The 17,303-nt window shown below is 48.5% G+C and overlaps 1 protein-coding gene across 4 annotated transcripts in view; it reads left to right on the forward strand.

Annotated features, from left to right (window-relative positions):
- Positions 1–17,303, forward strand: part of WIPF1 (WAS/WASL interacting protein family member 1) — a 129,561-nt gene that overhangs the window by 94,133 nt on the left and 18,125 nt on the right. For all 4 annotated transcript variants that reach the window (XM_008258766.4, XM_008258767.4, XM_070070672.1 and 1 more), the window contains exons 2-5: positions 3,530–3,618; positions 6,698–6,827; positions 13,013–13,183; positions 15,496–16,269. In XM_008258766.4, coding sequence (XP_008256988.2) covers positions 3,568–3,618; positions 6,698–6,827; positions 13,013–13,183; positions 15,496–16,269 — 1,126 coding nt within the window. In that variant the 5' untranslated portion in view covers positions 3,530–3,567. The remainder of the gene's footprint in view (positions 1–3,529; positions 3,619–6,697; positions 6,828–13,012; positions 13,184–15,495; positions 16,270–17,303) is intronic.

Genomic DNA, 17,303 nt, shown 5'->3' on the forward strand with positions numbered 1-17,303 from the left:
TGGTGGTAACACTAGCAAGTGGCTCGCAAATAGGCCTGATTCTTTCTTGTGTTTGTTTGTGTGTGTGTGTGTGTGTTTATTCATTTCTATTTGAAAGAGTGCGAGAGAGAGAGAGAGAGAGAGAGAGAGAGAGAGAATCTTCCATCTACTGGTTTACCTTTCAAATCCCCCCAACAGTCAGGGCTGGGCCAGGCCAAAGCCAGGAGCCAGGAACTCATTCCAGGTCTCTCACGTGTGGGCAGGGACCCAGGTACTTAGCCATCTCCTGCTGCCTCTGAGAGTGCTCATTAGCAGGAGCCGTATCCGAAGCAGAGGCAGGACTCAATGTCAGGCCCTCTGACGGGATGTGGGCATCTGCTGTGCCCGTGGTGCCCACCCCCAAGGGTGCACTGATGCTGGGAGCCGTGCCAGTGTGGAGCACTAGGCTTGTTTGGGCGGTCCCTGCCTCTCACTCTGCACACACTAAGAGTTGCCTTTGGTGCTGGGTTTGGGGGACACCTGGTGGACTCAGAGTCTAGTGGGAAGACGGCCAAGAAGTGGGCCTGGAGTGGGCCCAGCATGGGGCGGGTGGGGGGAACATGAGGTCCACCTTCTTTGGCCCACATGGTTAGCAACGTGGCAGGATGGGAGTCGGGCTGCTCACAAACTTCCTCTCAGGCCCCATCCTGTTCGCAGTCCAGACCACACTGAGCAGCTGGTCAGGGAGGAGGAGAAGGGGTACATGCCTGCGTCTGTGAGCTCGCTCTGCGTCGGAGTGGCAGTGGGAATGGGTCCTCCAGAGGGGAGTGAGAGATGGGGCAGCGAAAGCAGCGGCAAATGCCACCTGCCAAAGCTGAGAGCAGAGATGGCAGTGAGGCCTGTGGCAGCCTGGGCAGGGGGAAGGCGCTCACCCGGAGATCCTCTGCCCCTGCTTTTGGAGGCGGCCCGCAGGGCAAGCCCGTGCTGCTTGCAAGGCCCTGAGGTCTTTCATAGGTTCTCGCTCCCTGAACCTTGGCTTTGCCTGCTCACCTCTGCAGTGCGGCCCTGGCCCTGGCCCTGGTCTCAGCCTTGCCCACTGCCGTCTGGACCACGAAGCTGGCACTAGTGCCTCCTGGGGATGGCGTCCAGGAGTTTATCTGTGAGTCATCAGTGCACGGGTGCTACTAAAACAGCAGCCACGAAGAGTTGCGATTCAGGGTAGCAGTGCCCTAGAAGGGTCCCATTTCCTCAGCCTGGCCCCTCAGCTGTGCAGGGCACAAGTTCAGTTTGATCTCTGCAAGCAGGGACTAAGTCACGAGAAACAAACCCATGAGAGGCTCCTGATAGTTGACCAGAATTCACTCACTGCTGGGATAATAGGGTGACAGAGACTGGCTGGTGAACCAGTGTCAGGATAAACCAGGGTCGCGAGGGATGTCCCTCCCCTGGGCCCTTGGATGAACTGTTCCACGGAGCTCGTCCTCTGGGTGCACGGGCTGAGCAGGCTGCCTCCAGCCGTTAGCACACTGCTGCTTTGCCCCTGGCGTCTTTCAGTTAGCTGGGCCTGAATTCAGTTTCCGATTCCTGCCCTCCCTCCTGGTCCTAGGAGATGCCTGGGCCACAAGCCTCTGAAGGTGCCTGCTGCAGATGCAAAACCCCCTCCCTAGGGGCCCCTGACCCAGGCACCCAACCCTGCCTACAGGGCCCACTAGCTGGTGTCCCTGCAGAAAAGATGCACATCTGAAAAGACTGCTGTCTAACTGAAAAACAGAGTCCAGCCTGCTCAGCAGGTGAGCGGTAGCCCTCACGATCCTGTCGGCCAGGGAGTGGGGCAGTGTGATCCAGTAGGGGCCAGCAGGACGCAATTTGAATGAATCGCCACGGCGCCTTCTCGTGAGGCCCAGTGTCCTCGTCTATAAAAAGCCCGACCATGCCAGTGTGCAGTGTCGTGCCGGTGTCAGAGACGCTGCAAGTGAAGCGCCCTGGATCCACCTGGGACTCCCCAGATGTCATTTCCCAGACAGCGCACGCGGGACGGAGCTGTTGTGAATGGTCACCACTTCTGTTTCCCCGCAGCTGAGACAAGTCCGGCAGTGTCCTTTTAGCTTTCTCATTCCAATTCTGCTCACAGAACGCAAGCCACCCAGCAGGATTTCAATAGAGAGCATTTGTTTCAAGGGACATGTTTTCCACGTTAACTTTTAGTGATTTAAATAAATCAGTATTTTAAATTCTAATAGTTTTCTGCAGTTAAGGGAATACTGAGAATAAAAGAAAAATAATTCTGCAGTTTGGAACTCAGGACACAGGTTATGTGGGGATAAGGTCACCCAGGAGGCCCGTGACCAGGCCGCCCCCTGGCTTAAGGCTCAGACCCTGCCACCACAGGCCTGCTGAGATCTTAGGGCCTGGGAGCGACTGAGGGATCTTGTGAAAAATGCCGATTCATACTTGGGGAGGGGTGGGGAGGGGGCTGAGAGCCAACCTATCTAACCACCCCTAGGAGGTACTCATGCCCAGATCTGGGGCCACACGGGAGCAGCAGGACTGGGTGCGAAAAGCTGGCATTACTGAGGGTGAGAACAGGAGGTGAGGGAGGCGTTGGCCAGGACGAGGGCCAGGAACAGATGAGGCTCAGGAACAGGACTCCAAGAGTTGAGGATGGGGGACAGGGCTGGGAGCCATGTGACTCCTCAGGCACTTGCGTGCCATCACCTCTTCTGTCCCAGATGTTTGCCAGGCTGCCCCCTCCCACCCAGGTTTCCGTAAACCCCCTACCCAGCCCTACAGTCGGCTGAGCCTCTGCTCCCATTGCATGCACACGGTGCAGAAAAGCTCTCCTGGCTTTTGCAGTGAGCACCTGGCAGTCACAGGCTGACTGCTCCTTACCCTATCTTTGTGTCCACTTAGCATCTGTAAGGAAATGGATCCTGTAAGGAACGGCTGCACTTTGAGGGCCCCAAGGGTAAGGACAATCCACGCCCCACCCCATCTCACCTGTCGTCCCACCCCACGCAGTCCTGTCTCCTTCCTGGGGCGTGGTGGGGACTCTGCAGGCAGGATGAGAAATAGCTTCCTCTTTATGCTCCTGCAGTGCACGCCAGGCCCAGGCCAGTGCACGAAGCTGTGCGTGAGAATTACAGCAGGGCAGAGGATGGGCAGAGTCGGGGAGCAGGACAGGACCTTGTCAAGGAGACGCATGGGCAAGAGGAGCCAACCGAAGCAGCTTTGCCTCCCGTCAAATTTGGCTAGGGTTCTTTCCTGGTGGTTTCATGGAAACTGCCCTGCTGACTCAGGCCAGGGGCTCAGGGGCCACCTTGCTCCGCCAGGGCCTGCCGTGGCAGGTGGTGGCACTCACCTTGTGAGGCCTGGGTCTGGCTCCCCGTCTCTTTAGGCCCCCAGACTCAGAGGCCCCACTGCTAGCCTCCTTCCTGTGCAGTAACCTCTTGACCAGCAAGTCAAGGTAACTGCCTCTTGTGTGAAGCTGCCACTTTGGTGGCAAAATGGGGAGGAAAGTCAGGACAGGGTATTACTGAGAAATCTAACAGATGGCTGTGTTTTGATTTTACAGATTTATCAGCAAGACTGTTGAGAGCCTAACTGTCCAAGATGCCCGTCCCTCCGCCTCCGGCACCCCCACCGCCACCAACATTTGCCTTGGTGAGTGCTCCATTCAGTTTCTGTGCACAGAGCAAGCCACGTGAAGGCAGAAGCTGGCACACCCGTGTTTGCTTGGAGTGTACTTGTTTCTGGCCTGGTAAACCAAGCTCTGACACTGGGCGAATCCAGACAGCACGGAGCGTTTTGTTTGTAAAGGGTCTCCTGCAAAGCACAGGTGTCCTGTAAGGGAAGTGCTGGCCCAGGTCAAGGGCTCATGGGAGCTGTTCCCAGAGCAGCATGCGCTGTTTCCACTCAGGTGAACTCCACGTGTAGATGCCAGCCTGCGGCTCGCGGGCAGGACAGTGCAGAACTGCAGGTCCGTGTGTCCACAGAGCTTCCCTTGAGGCGTCTTCCACCTTACTCCTTTCTTCTCCTCTCCTCTTCCCCTTCCTTCCCATTGTGTTTCTGACAAAGATTATGTTCCCAGCAATCCCACCTCTCCCACGCTCTCACAGCCGCCTTTAAATCTATCCTCGCAGTCAGAAGTCTACTCCGCAAAGGAGTTTGTTCCCTGGACTCATCCTGGTCCCTTGCTGGGCCTGGCTGGGGAAACTGCAGCCCTCTCCAGGGGGAGTCTCCAGAAAGGCTCCAGGACACACTCCACTGCCAACCACACCGTGGGGGATGCCGTCCCTGCTCCGGAGCCTCACGCGGATGCTGCCCATGGGGAAACTGAGGCTCGGAGAGGAAAAGTCTCCTGCCTCAGGCCTTCATGCGATGCGTTTATATAAACCATCTGAGGCTGGAATCTAGTTGGGTAGAACTGATTTTTTAAAAGATTTATTTATTTGTTTATTTGCAAGGCAGATATACAGAAAAAGAAGGAGAGAGATTTCTTCCGTTCATTGGTTCACTCCCCAAATGGCTACAACAGCCAGGGCTGGGCCAGGCTGAAGCCAGGAGCCAGGAATTTCTTTGGAGTCTCCCAGTGGGTGCAGGGACCCAAGCACTGGAGCCATCTTCCACTGCTTTTCCCAGGCAGATTAGCAGGGAGCTGGATCAGAAGTGGAGCAGCTGGGACTTGAACCAGTGGGAACCAGCGCGCATGTGGGATGCCAGCACTGCAGGCAAAGGCTTAACTTTCTACACCACAGCGCCAGCCCCAGGACTGAGCATCCTCTAGCTCACTGCTACTCAGTGTGGTCCTTCAAAAGCTTGTTGAGAGACCCCAAGGACACAGGGGCCAGAAATTCAGAGTAAGCATTTGGAAACATTGGTAGCAATTTGACAGTACATTTGTAGCCTAAGATGGTAATCTTATGCCTGCTTCTAAGATTGGAGTTTTTTGTCTTTTTAAACCAATTCTTAAAAATAATTCATTTTTTTTTAAAAAAAAGGTTATTATGGATTGGACAAAAAAGTTTTAAGCTAGTCCTTCACCTGGGTAAGTTGCAGCAGCTCTGAAGTGGCTAACATAGCAAGATGAGTTTATTTGTATTTCCCTAAAAGTGTGGGCTGTACATGACTGCCAGATAGTACATTAACTTATTTTAAAAATTTTAATGCTCAGGAATTTATTTTAATGTATATTCTAAAAATAACTAGCACATCAAACATGATTTAATAGCGGATTAATTGAAAAGAAGATAATCATTAAGAAACAGTACAGCAGGAGTGGGCATTTAGCCCCGCAGTCCACTGCCCACGTCCCTCACCAGAGTACCCGAGTTCAGTACCCAGTTCCAGCTCCTGACTCCAGCTTCCTACCGGTACTGATTCTGGGAAGCAGCTGATAATGGCCCAAGTGGTTGGAGGCAGGCATTAGGCACCATAGTTAAGATGTTTCTTGAGATACTTGCATCCCATGTCAAAGTGCCTGGGTTTAAATCCTAGCTCTGCTTCCAATTCCAACTTCCTGCTAATGCACACCATGGAAGGCAGCAGCTGATAGCTCAAGTACTCTTGAGTCCCTGCCACCTACATGGAAGGCCTGGACTGAGTTTTCAGCTCCTGGCTTGGGCCTGTCCCAGCACCAGTCATTGCAAGTATTTGGAAAGTGAACCAGTGGAAGGAAGATTTCTGTCTATTTCTTTCTGTCTTTCTATTTTTCAAAATAAATTATTTTTAAAAATCACACATTGTTGCATAATGCTCATTTTTGATGAATTTTTTAAGACTTCATATATTTTTCAGAATTCACAGAACTGTGAACTAAAAGAATACTTTCACAATATATAAATTACCTCATGGATAAGTCTGACTTAAATGAAAAAGTATCTTTGGCAGTACCGTCAGAGGGAATTATTATCTAAAACGTGTGGGTTTCAAGAAGAAAACCAGCTGACCCTCTTTGCTAGAGACACTGTCTTCCCTGTCCCAGGTTTGTTCTGTGAGACGGGGAAAGCAAACTGTCCTCCAGCACACATTCTGGAAACCAAGGCCTGAGCGTGCCCCATGGAGCCTCTCAGCCTCCGGTGCTCTGCCTTTCTCCAAGACAGCCCTGCAAGCCTGGCCTGGCTCTCTACTTACACATTTCGGTCTGCAGTTGCAGGGACTTTTATCAGGGTCGGACCTTTTATGTCTGAAAAATGAATGCAATTGATTGCTGCATCTGCTGCCAAACATCTGGGTCTTAAAAAGAATGACATGGGGGCCTGTGCTGTGGCGCAGTAGGTTAAGCCTCCTCCTGTGGTGCCAGCATGCCATATGGGAGCCGGTTCAAGTCCCGGCTGCTCCTCTTCCAATCCTGCTCTCTTCTATGGCCTAGGAAAGCAATGGAAGATGGCCGAAGTGCTTGGGCCCCTGCACCCACATGGGAGACCTGGAAGAATCTCCTGGTTCCTGGCTTTGAATCGGCCCAGCCCTGGCTGCTGCAGCCATTTGGGGGGTGAACCAGCAGATGGAAGACCTCTCTCTCTGTTTCTCCTTCTCTCTATCTGTAACTGCCTCACATAAATAAATAAATCTTTAAAGGAAAAAAAATAAGAATGACATAGAGTCTGAAACTCTTGGAGAATTTGCAGCCTAAAAACCAAGAGCCTTACTAAGAAGCTTCCAGTACCCCACCTGGCTGGCTGAGTGTTGCAGTGTGTGGTTTTCATCTAGGAGAGGAGTACCCATTTGTATGGTTTCCTTTCAGGCCAATACCGAGAAGCCTACCCTGAATAAGAGAGAGCAGGCTGGGAGAAATGCTCTGCTCTCTGACATCAGCAAAGGGAAGAAACTGAAGAAGACAGTCACCAATGACAGAAGTGCACCGATACTGGACAGTAAGTGAAAAGGGGCTGTTTTCTGTGGAGCTAAATGGTTTATGGCCTAACAATCAACTCTGCCCCTCCTATGTTGGTTAACAACAGCTGCAAAGCTAGGAAAATAAGGGACTGTGTCAGTCATTGTAGGCCACGGCTTTGGCTTGAGTTTCCCTCTAATGCTGCAGGAAGCCAGTATAATAATTCTTTGTCCAGGACATACACAGCAGCCATTCTCTGAATTATTCACAACACTTTCTGGAGATTAACCCGTTGGCTCCTGGCAGCACAGAGCAGGAGGCATTGTGAAATCTGGAAAGACTCTTAGCCCTAAAATCACAGGATGTGCGTTCAAGTCCTGTAACACCCCTTAGGTACCATCTCCAAACCTCCTTTTCTCCATTTGTACCTGTTCTACTGACCTCACAGGGTTGTTGTAACCTTCAATTGGTAGAATGCCTGCAAAAGTGCTTTGTTGAGAACAAAGTGTAAGATGTGGATTACTAGGAGCTTGACGAGAGGAAATGAGATCACGACTGTGCTTATCTACCCGTCTAAGCCTGAGATGCTCCTGGAACAGGCAGGGTTCACATAAACAGGCACCCGCAACACAGGCTGCTTGTTAACATTAGTGCTGGAATGGGAGATGACCCAGGCCTAGCATCCACTGGCGATTGGTGGCCAGGATGCCTCACATTCCTAGGCCTCCTCCGGCTTTGTCCCAGAGCACAGGTCCCATGTGCACTCACTAGGAAAAGGAATCACCAGATGAGCCGTGTTGGCCCGTGGTTGATGATGCAGGACTGTCACAGCGGAGGATGCAACCTGTTGAAGGGGAATTGCTCGGAGAAGTAATTAGTGGGTAGAGAAGGAAGAAGGAGCGGAGTTTGGGTGAGTGTGGGAGGAAAAGAGAAGATGAGCAAGACAAGGCCTTTGACTGTTGCTCAGTTACCAGGCAGGGCGGTGCAAACGAGAAGGCACCACCTCTCAGAAAGGGAACTATTTTGGTTTTCGACTCTTGTCACATTCTGACCGCTAAGTCAAAATGTCCACAAAGCTGATGTGGTTGTTAGTCCTCCTGACCTCCTTAGTCCTCCTTAGTCCTCCTGACCAGTGTCTCCAGATTCTCCCTGGGCAGCCCAGCACAGTCCAGTCACTTTTAACTGGGGAGTCTTAGTCCATCTGAGTGCTGGTCCCTGGTGTGGGGCCAGAGGAGCTGCTAACCTCTACAACAGAGGCTAACAGTTCTCTCCACTGCAAGAGGAGTCGGGCTCTGGACAGGTTACTGACACTGGGCAGTCTGGGCCTATTCCTGAGCCCACGAGTTCTAACTCATTGTATTAGTCAAGGTCTACCTCTCTCATTCAATGGAAATACTATTCTTCCCTCTGCCTTCCAGCTGCTTGGTGATACATAAGAATGTGCTTCACTGCACGCTAGCTGTCCCTGCACTTAACTGGACACCTGTACTGCTGTCACAAGCTCTTTGCGAGTGGCAAAGTTCATGTGTGATTTTGTATTTGCGCGTGAAATCTCCTTGGGCTCTATGTCAACATATTGACCACGGTTATGCATGGTCACTCTCGAGTTCAACCCTGTTCTGCCAGTTAGTTCTCCTCACTTTAACACCTTGTGTTAGTCTGTTTTCTGTTACTATAATGAAATATTTGATGCCAGGTGCTTTATAAAGAAAAAGAGGTGTATTTAGCTCACCGTTTTGGAAGTCCCAGGACATGTCCCCAGTGTGGGCTCAGCCCTTGTGAGAGGCGCACCTGTGAGAGGGAGAGATCATGTGATGAAACAGGAAGCCAGAGGGAGGGGAGTGGCCATTCTTGCTTTCTTTGGAACAACTCTCTTGTGATTACTAACCAGGGTCCCACAGGAACTACATTAATCCCCAGTGCACCCAATGACCTAATTACTTCCTGCAAGGCCCTACCTCTTAAAGGTCCCATCACTTCTCACATCACCACACTGAGGACCAAGGTTCCAACACATGAACCTTTGACAGATATACTCAGACCACATACAAACCACAGCATTTCTCTACCCAAAAGATGCACAAATGTTCCAGGTTAAGAACAATAATGGATGATGTCTGATAGTGTAGCCAAGCTCTTTGAATTTATTTATTTACTTTCATTTTATTTGATAGACAGACAAAGATCTTTCATCTACTGGCTCACTTCCCAAATGCCTGCAATAGCCAGGGCTGGGCCAGGCCAAAGCCAAGAGAAACTCAATCTAGGTTCCCTACATGGGTGGCAGAAACCCAAGCACTCGAGCCATCATCTGCTGCCTCTCAGGGTGCACTTTAGCAGGAAGCTGGGTTGGAAGCATAGGAGTTTGGACTCAAATCAGGTACTCCCATGTGGGATGTAGGTGTCCCAAATGGCAATTTAACCATTGTGTCAAATGCCCACCCTGGAATGTTTTTGTTTTGGGTTTTTTTTAAGATGGAGACAGAGCTCTTACCCTGTAGTTCACTCCCTAAATGCCCATAACAGTGGGCTGGGGTCAGAACCAGGAATGCATTCTAGATCTTTCACAGAGGTGGCAGGAACCCAAAATTACTTTAGTTGTATGTGGGAGCAATTCTGCATATGGTTCTGGAAATTATTATTCTAATTTGATATGTTCTGTTAGGTGAAGTAATTCTTGTCAGTTCATTATTCCTCTATCAGCATAGTTACCTTAAGCATTCCAGAAAGCTCTACACCTAGAAAAAGACCCAGAACTAACACAAACTGATGATAAATCTAATCCAGAAAAAAAGAAGACACAAATGAATAAAATTACAACTCAGCAAACAAAATAAGAGACTTGAAGTAGATCTTCTGAAATTAAGGGTAGTATAATAAAGTTATGTGCTAAAACATTTTAAAATCTTTAAAAAATAATTTTCTAAGAAAAGCCTAAATCTATCAAAATTCACCCAGGAAACCAACCACAAGAAGCAAGGAAAAAGGTGAAAAGTTTATCAAGTTATTTTCTCTCCAAAAAGCATTGAAGCCAAATGATTTTATTAGTAACTTATTTTGAATTTAAGAAATAGCTCATTGGGATGCTATAAAAATTGTTCCCAAACAAGAAGAGATGGAAAATTATCTGACAGGTGTAATGAAAGTGTCATGAAGTGAAAATAAAGCTTGAAAAAGGCAGCACACATAAAAAAGAAAGCTGCACCTTAGTGACTTTCAGCCGAGGGTGAGTTTTGCCCCCCAGGGCAAATGTAGCAGTGTCTAAAGACTTCTTCAGTTGTCCCAACGCTGGAGTGTGGGCGTGGGGTGGGACTGCTACTGCCATCTAGTGGAGAGAGGCCAGAGATGCCATAAACATTCCACAAACAGGATAGCCACGGGCAACACAAAATGAGAGTGCAGTAGTTCCGAAATTAAAGAGCCCTATCATAGACCATTTGTGATCACAGAGGACGGAATGCTAAATAAAATACCAGAAACTCTAATTCAGTGTTATGTTAAAAGAAGAATTCATGAAGACTAGGGTTTATCCCATTTTTAATGTTAGGAAATCTACATAACTATCACTTAAAATAAGGAAAATCATACATATTATCATCTCAGTAGACCTTAAATAGGCACTTAATGAAATTCCATGCTATAAGAAAAGCTTAAAAAATTAAGTTAGAAGAGTCCATCCTGGCTGAATATTCAGGGGAAAGAAAAAACAGTTTGAAACCAATAGTTAATATTTAACTTGAGGATGTTAGAGGCCTTCTCATTAAAATCAGAACATGGTTGCCTTTAGCAACATTAATCATTTACAGTGTATGGAAGTTCAGCCATCAAAGTAATTACCTATATGAGAAATAATATAACAGTTATCAGAAAAGGCAAAAATCTTTATTATCTAGAGATTGTATGTCCACTAGAGAATGCAAGATCATAATTTTTTGTACATTTCAATTTAGAAAATAAAGCAGAGTGGCCTGCTAGATATCAAATGAAGTTTTCTGATGCCAATAATAACCAATTACTAGATCTTATAGGAAAAGCATCCTCTTCACAACTTCAAGAAATAAAAATGTATCTTGGAGCCAGTGCTGTGGTATAATAGGTTAAGCCTCCACCTATGGCGCTGAGATCCCAAATGGGTGCCAGTTCAAGTCCCAGTTGCTCCATTTCTGAGCCAGCTCCCTGCTAATGTGCCTGGGAAAGCAGTAGAAGATGGCCCAAATGCTTGGGCCCCTGCACCCTTGTGAGAGACCCGGAAGAAGCTCCTGGCTTCAGATCAGCCCAGCTCCAACTATTGTGGCCATTTGGGGAGTGAACAGTGAATGGAAGACCTCTCTGTCTCTCCCTCCCTCTCTGTAACTCTGCCTCTGAAATAAATAATCTCTTTTTAAATATATATGTATCTGAAGCAACTCTGACAAGAGTCATGTATAACCTATATCATGAAAACTATAAAACTTACCCCCAAATCCACATGATGTGAATAAATAGGAAAATACACATTTCCAAATTTGAAGTCTAAATATCATAAAAGTGGCATTTCTCCCAGATTACTTTATAGATTTCAAGAAATAGTTATCAAAGAAGATGTGTGTGGTTCTTTTGGGAGGAGGTAAGACTTTAAACAACTTGTCTAATAGACACACACATTTGAAGATTGATTTTTTAAAAGATGGTATAATTATGGCTTTCATAGATGTAATATCAAACATTTTATTATTTAACTCATGAATTAATGAAGGAACCAATACAGTGTTACCAGTGCAAAGAATACAAAATACCATACACATATATAGGCAAATAACTGCTGAAATGAATTTAATGGAATACAACTGATTTTCATTTATTTAGACAAATATTATTTGCATGATTAGCAGTTTTCTACAACTTAAAGCTATAAAGTAGTTCAAAGACAATGAGAAACAACTCAGGAGCTAGACAAGGAACTATTTTTTTCTTTCTTCGTATTTCAAAATATAATTTCTGTAAATAAATGTAAAATAAAACAATCTTTGCACTTTCTCAAATTGCAGAGAATTTTTAAATAACTAAAGCTCACTGTTGGTCTTTATGATATTCAAAAACTAAAATCAACCTAAAAGGCTATCAAATAAGTGATTAAGTAAGTTATAACCCTTTCATATTCCAAAATACAATCCTCTGAACTCATGTTTTCAAAGAATATTAAATGATATAGAAAAATATAATAGTAAGATATTAAGGGGGGGAAAAGCAGACTAAAAACTGTTCAGTGAATTTACACACACATACACACACAAACACAAATACCCCTCAATAGTGGATATTTCCAAGGAGTAAAATTGTGAGATTTAAAAATTTTCCATTACTATTCCTCCCATCTGCTGGTTCATTCCCCAAACTCCTGGGAGCCAAGAACTCAATCTGAGTCTCCCACAAAAGTAGCAGGGACCCAACCACTTGAGCTATGCACCCAGGATGCATTTTAGCAGGAGCCTGAACCAGGGTAGAACCAGGACTTGAACCCAGCACTCCATATGGGATGCAGGCCTCCAAAATGATGTCTTAATCACTGAGCCAAATGCCAGCCCCTCCTTTATTCTTTCTACAATTCCCTTTCTTCTGAATTTTTACTGCATCTCCCCCTCCCATGGGATCTTCTTTCTGTGACGATTCCTTTATTTGCCGAGTCTTAGGCTGTAGGTCAAGATGATGTTAACGCGTATGGAAGCTAGTCAGGAGCAGGTACAGGGCAGATCATCGGCTCTTACTGTTCCTCCCACCACTGGTCCTGGGACTGCCCTGTGCCCAAAGAAAACCCTCCTATTGTGACTGGAGGCAGGGCCAACCTTGGAAATCCCAGGTGTGGGGCTGGCGCTGTGGCATAGCGGGTTAAGCTGTTGCCTGCAGCTCTGGTTGAGTCCAGCTGCTCCACTTCTGATCCAGCTCCCTGCTAATGCACCTGGGAAAGCAGCAGAAGACGCACCTAGTGCTTGGGTTCCTGACTTTGGCCTGGCCCATCCCTGGCTGTAGCGGCCGTCTGGGGAGTGAACCAGCAAATGGACAGTCTCTCTCTGTCTCTCCCCTTCTCTGTGTAAATAAATAAATCTTCAAAAAAAAAGAAATCCCAGTTGTCCATGAGAGGCCCAGGTCCTGCCAGCTCCCTGTTTTACTGTACTAGCCCACAATGGATGGGTACTCTGGTGGGTGTTTCCACGTGTGTGAAAAGATGGCGTTTTGCTCCTTCCACAGAACCTAAAGGAGCCAGTGCTGGAGGAGGCGGTGGATTTGGTGGAGGTGGCGGCGGCGGTGGTGGTGGAGGCGGAGGTGGCAGTGGCGGCGGAGCGGGTGGCCCGCCTGGATTGGGAGGACTGTTCCAGGCTGGAATGCCGAAGCTGAGGTCCACAGCCAGCAGGGATAATGGTGAGGAGTGTTTCCCTCTCTCTTCATGGCAGAAGATGGCGGTGTGGCGGTCTGGGGTCAAGAGGCTTGGTGTGCCCCTTAAGGCTCTGTGCTCTTTCAAATCTTTTACATTCTCTGAGTTGTTACCCCTATTTTACAAGAGACACTATTTAGCAGCTTTTTTGTTTTGTTTTGTTTTATATTACTCATGATCAGACAGCCCCATAGAGCTAGGAGCTATCTGCCCAGTGTCCTTGGGTGTCACTTGTCCATTCTTGTACTTTTCTAAAGAGTGGGCTAGAGTGGGAAGGAAGAGAGGGAGCAAATGGAACTTGTCACCCCTGAGAACTGCCCAGTGACCTGGCAGAGGCAGCCTTGGGAGGTGGCCTGCTCCACCTGTCCAGCATAGGCAACACTTCGGAGCCACTTCCCAAATACACGATGCAGCGTGTCCAGTGAGCATATCACAGATTCCCCGAAATCTGAAAGGCTGGTTTGCATGACAGACTTTAGCATTTCAGTGCCAGTGGTTCTAAGTGTTCTCTGTGGGGAGTTACTAGAAATAAGTCCTAGAGAATCATCTATGAACCTGATGGTAGAAAGAAGTTGACCTCGGTCATGCCTCAATAAAAACCTTGAAAAGTGCATGAGGTTCTCTCCTGACTACTGCAGAAGCCCAAGGAAGTTTACCATAAACATTTCTTCATGTTTGTCCTATTAAAGGAATTTTATCTCTGGTGACATAATCTTTTAGAATGTGGGAAAGGGTGAAATTTTCACATTTATATGGCAAGGAATTAAGGCAAAAAACAAAAGAGGGGAAATGAGAAAATGGAGCTAGAATTGCAGTTAGTGCACAAAGTGCTGTCCCAGAAGCCCCCTTACATGCGGTAATACGGTAACCGCGACTTTAATCCCAGCTTGGGAGATGCAACCCATTCTAAGTTAGTGACATAGAAATACACACATACTCTAGGAAAATGCAGCTTTCTTCTAGTACATAGTTCCCCACTGCGTAAGTGGCCAAGTGCTTCTGCCTACAAGGCTTTGTGATCCAGCTCCTGCTGGCCACTCAGGCTCCATTTACTTTGAATCCTTCCCATGCCCACTGTGCCTTAGGACACAGGCCGTTGTTTTAGGGGCTCATTTCTACTCCAGGGCCTTTGGACGTGCTGGCCCTCTGGTGAAGTGTCCGTCTCCTTCATCTTTCCGCTGGCTCCTTCTTGTGAGGCCCTAGCTCACATCGGTCTTCTGAAGAACGGTCCCCAGGCCACCCCACTTTGTTCTGACCACTCCAGGCACCCTGGATCTCATCGGCATATTTTAGGTTTTTTTTTTTTAAGTATATGTAATTATCTGAAAATATTTAATTACTGAATGCACTGGCTGGTTACTGTTTCTCTCCCCAGCCCTGCAAGAAAGTAAACTGTAGGGGAGTAAGACCTTTTCTATTTTGTTCACTCCTCTCGTCTAGAATAGCTGGTGGTCAGCAAGTGCTCAGCCGGTAAGCAGGATTTTTATTAGCTCATGATTGAAGTGGGAGATGTTCTAAGGCAGATTGTTTTTTGAGAATTATCTTCAGTTCCACACCATTCTGGGTGCTGGTTTGAGATTTCCCAGACCTTTGGTTCCTCACTTTGTTGAACCAAAACAGTTATAGGGTTGCTTTGCCCTGCCCATTCTGAGGTAAAGCAGTAGGACAAAGCATCCTGTGTCTGCCTGCTTTGCAGATGCCGTGTGCACTGGCACCCATTCTTTAAGTTAGACTTTGTTGGACAATTTCCTTGCTTCTTCCTCAGTGCAGTCCCAACCATTCTGTTATACTTTCCACCTTGTCTTGGGCATTTCTTTTCAAAGGGACTAGGGGAGCCCTTTATATGGATATTTAAATTGAGATAACTAATTTTTTTCACCTCTGATGACTGAATGGTTTTTCAAACCTGAGAGGTGTGGGGGCCAGGGAACATAGATAGCGAAAGTAGCAGGAACCCTGTGCAGCCACCTTCTTCCTGTCCCCGCATAGTGAACACTGCCCTCTCCAGAACTCTTCCGGTTCTGTCCTCGTTTCTGTCCATCGCGCTGAGAGATCTTGTGGGAATCCTTTTGAGAGCTGATGGTTGTAGAACCTGGGACTAGAAGGTCGACATGGAGCTGTGGTCTACTCCTCTGCCTCCAGGAAGGACCACACAAAACGCAGTTTACATAGCTAATAATTACCCCTATTGTACAGCCCTCTGGGAATGGCCTTCTAGTAGCTGGGCATACGCTCCGGCCCTCTGATGTCTCCAGGGCTCCTGATTTTCTAACTGAACATTTGTTTCCCTGTTCTTCAGATTCCGGAGGAAGCCGACCACCGATTTTGCCACCAGGAGGAAGAGCCACCTCTGCCAAGCCTTTTTCACCCCCAAGTGGCCCGGGGAGGTTTCCCGGGCCTTCTCCGGCAGGCCACAGGAGCGGTCCCCCAGAGCCTCAGAGGGTCCGAATGCTTCCCCCGAGGCCCGACGTAGGCTCGAAGCCCGATAGTGTTCCTCCTCCAGTACCTAACACGCCAAGACCTATTCAGTCAAGTCTGCACAACCGGGGGTCCCCACCAGTGCCTGGGGCGCCCAGGCCACCTGGCCCCGGCCCTGCTCCGCCGCCTTTCCCTGGGAACCGAGGTGCTGCCTTCGGAGGAGGCTCCGTACGTCAGTCACCCTCGGGCTCCCCCTCGCCCTTCGCCAACAGGCCTCCCCTGCCTCCCACCCCCAGCAGGGCCTTGGATGACAAGCCCCCTCCACCGCCCCCGCCAGTGGGCAACAGGCCCTCCATCCACAGGGAAGTGGTGCCACCGCCTCCGCCGCAGAACAACAAGCCTCCAGTGCCTTCCAGCCCGCGGCCTGCCGCCTCCTCACAGGCCCCGCCCCCACCGCCGCCACCCAGCAGGCCCGGGCCGCCCCCCCTGCCGCCAGGTGGCGGCGGCGGTGACGAAATCCCAAGGCTCCCGCAGCGGAATGTGTCCCTCACGTCCGCTGCACCTCCCTTACCGTCAGTGGGACGTTCGGGCCCTCTTCCTCCCCCGCCCAGCGAGAGACCCCCTCCTCCAGTGAGGGACCCGCCAGGCAGATCAGGTAAGAAAGACGCGGGTGAGTTCTCAGATCCCCAACACCCAGCCCCCCAGAAAGCCACTCACAGTCCTGGGGCTGAACACAACGGAAGCATATGTGGGTGGGCTCCTGAGAGCTTCCGGCATTGAAGTGACACTGACATGGCTGATCTCATCGTGACCTCATGTAAACCTCAGGAAAATGAGACCTATGTTTCTGTTCACGTCTGAAAGAAGAGGAGCCCGAGTAACCCATACAGTTAAATGGCCCCAAGCTACTTAGTAATCCAGCACCAGCTCCTGCAGGAGGCCCTGGGACCCCAGCAAAAAGGCACTTACTGAAGAGCTGATGAACTTCTGTCCTGCTCTCTTCATTTTTCAGGCTTTGAGACCAGCTCCTTGCTCGTCACAGAGAAATAGAAAAAGTTCATGTGGCATAATTAACATCTCTGGCACATAAATTGCTTGGAGAATCAAAGATACAGGCTCCCCCTTCATAAAATGTTCATAGGCATAAACTCAAAACTGACATGCCATTTTCCAGATTCAAGGGCCTGCCAAAGCCCACCTGTCCCCTCACTCTCCCAGCATTGAGAAATGTTAAGAGAACAATTTGCGGAGTAGGAAATGAAATGTGAGAATTCCTGAGAGTTGCTCTCTTTCTCCTTATAAAACAGGCATTTTTAGAAGACACATAGTATACTTCTTTCACAGTGGTTTTTGAGGGACTCAGCAGAAGCATCTACTTTTAAATTTAACCTCATCACACACACCCCATCATGTCTAGAAATAGGCATTTTTTTCTTTCAGTGTTAACTGACTGTTGACCTATGACCTCAGAATTCTAGTAACAACACCATTATTCCAACCAGTAGTCCTTCAAGTTCATCACACACTGGAATCACCTGAGGAACTTCAAGAAACCAGAAGGCCTGGGCCCCGTCCCAGGTTCTGGTATAACTGGTCTGCGTGCAGTTAAGACCAGCTCCCCAGTGATTATAATGTCCAGTACAGTTTGAAACACTCCAGCAAACCATTATGCTGCATGGAATTGACTAC

The sequence above is a fragment of the Oryctolagus cuniculus genome, chromosome 3, assembly GCF_964237555.1.
Source record: "Oryctolagus cuniculus chromosome 3, mOryCun1.1, whole genome shotgun sequence".
Lineage (NCBI taxonomy): Eukaryota > Metazoa > Chordata > Mammalia > Lagomorpha > Leporidae > Oryctolagus > Oryctolagus cuniculus.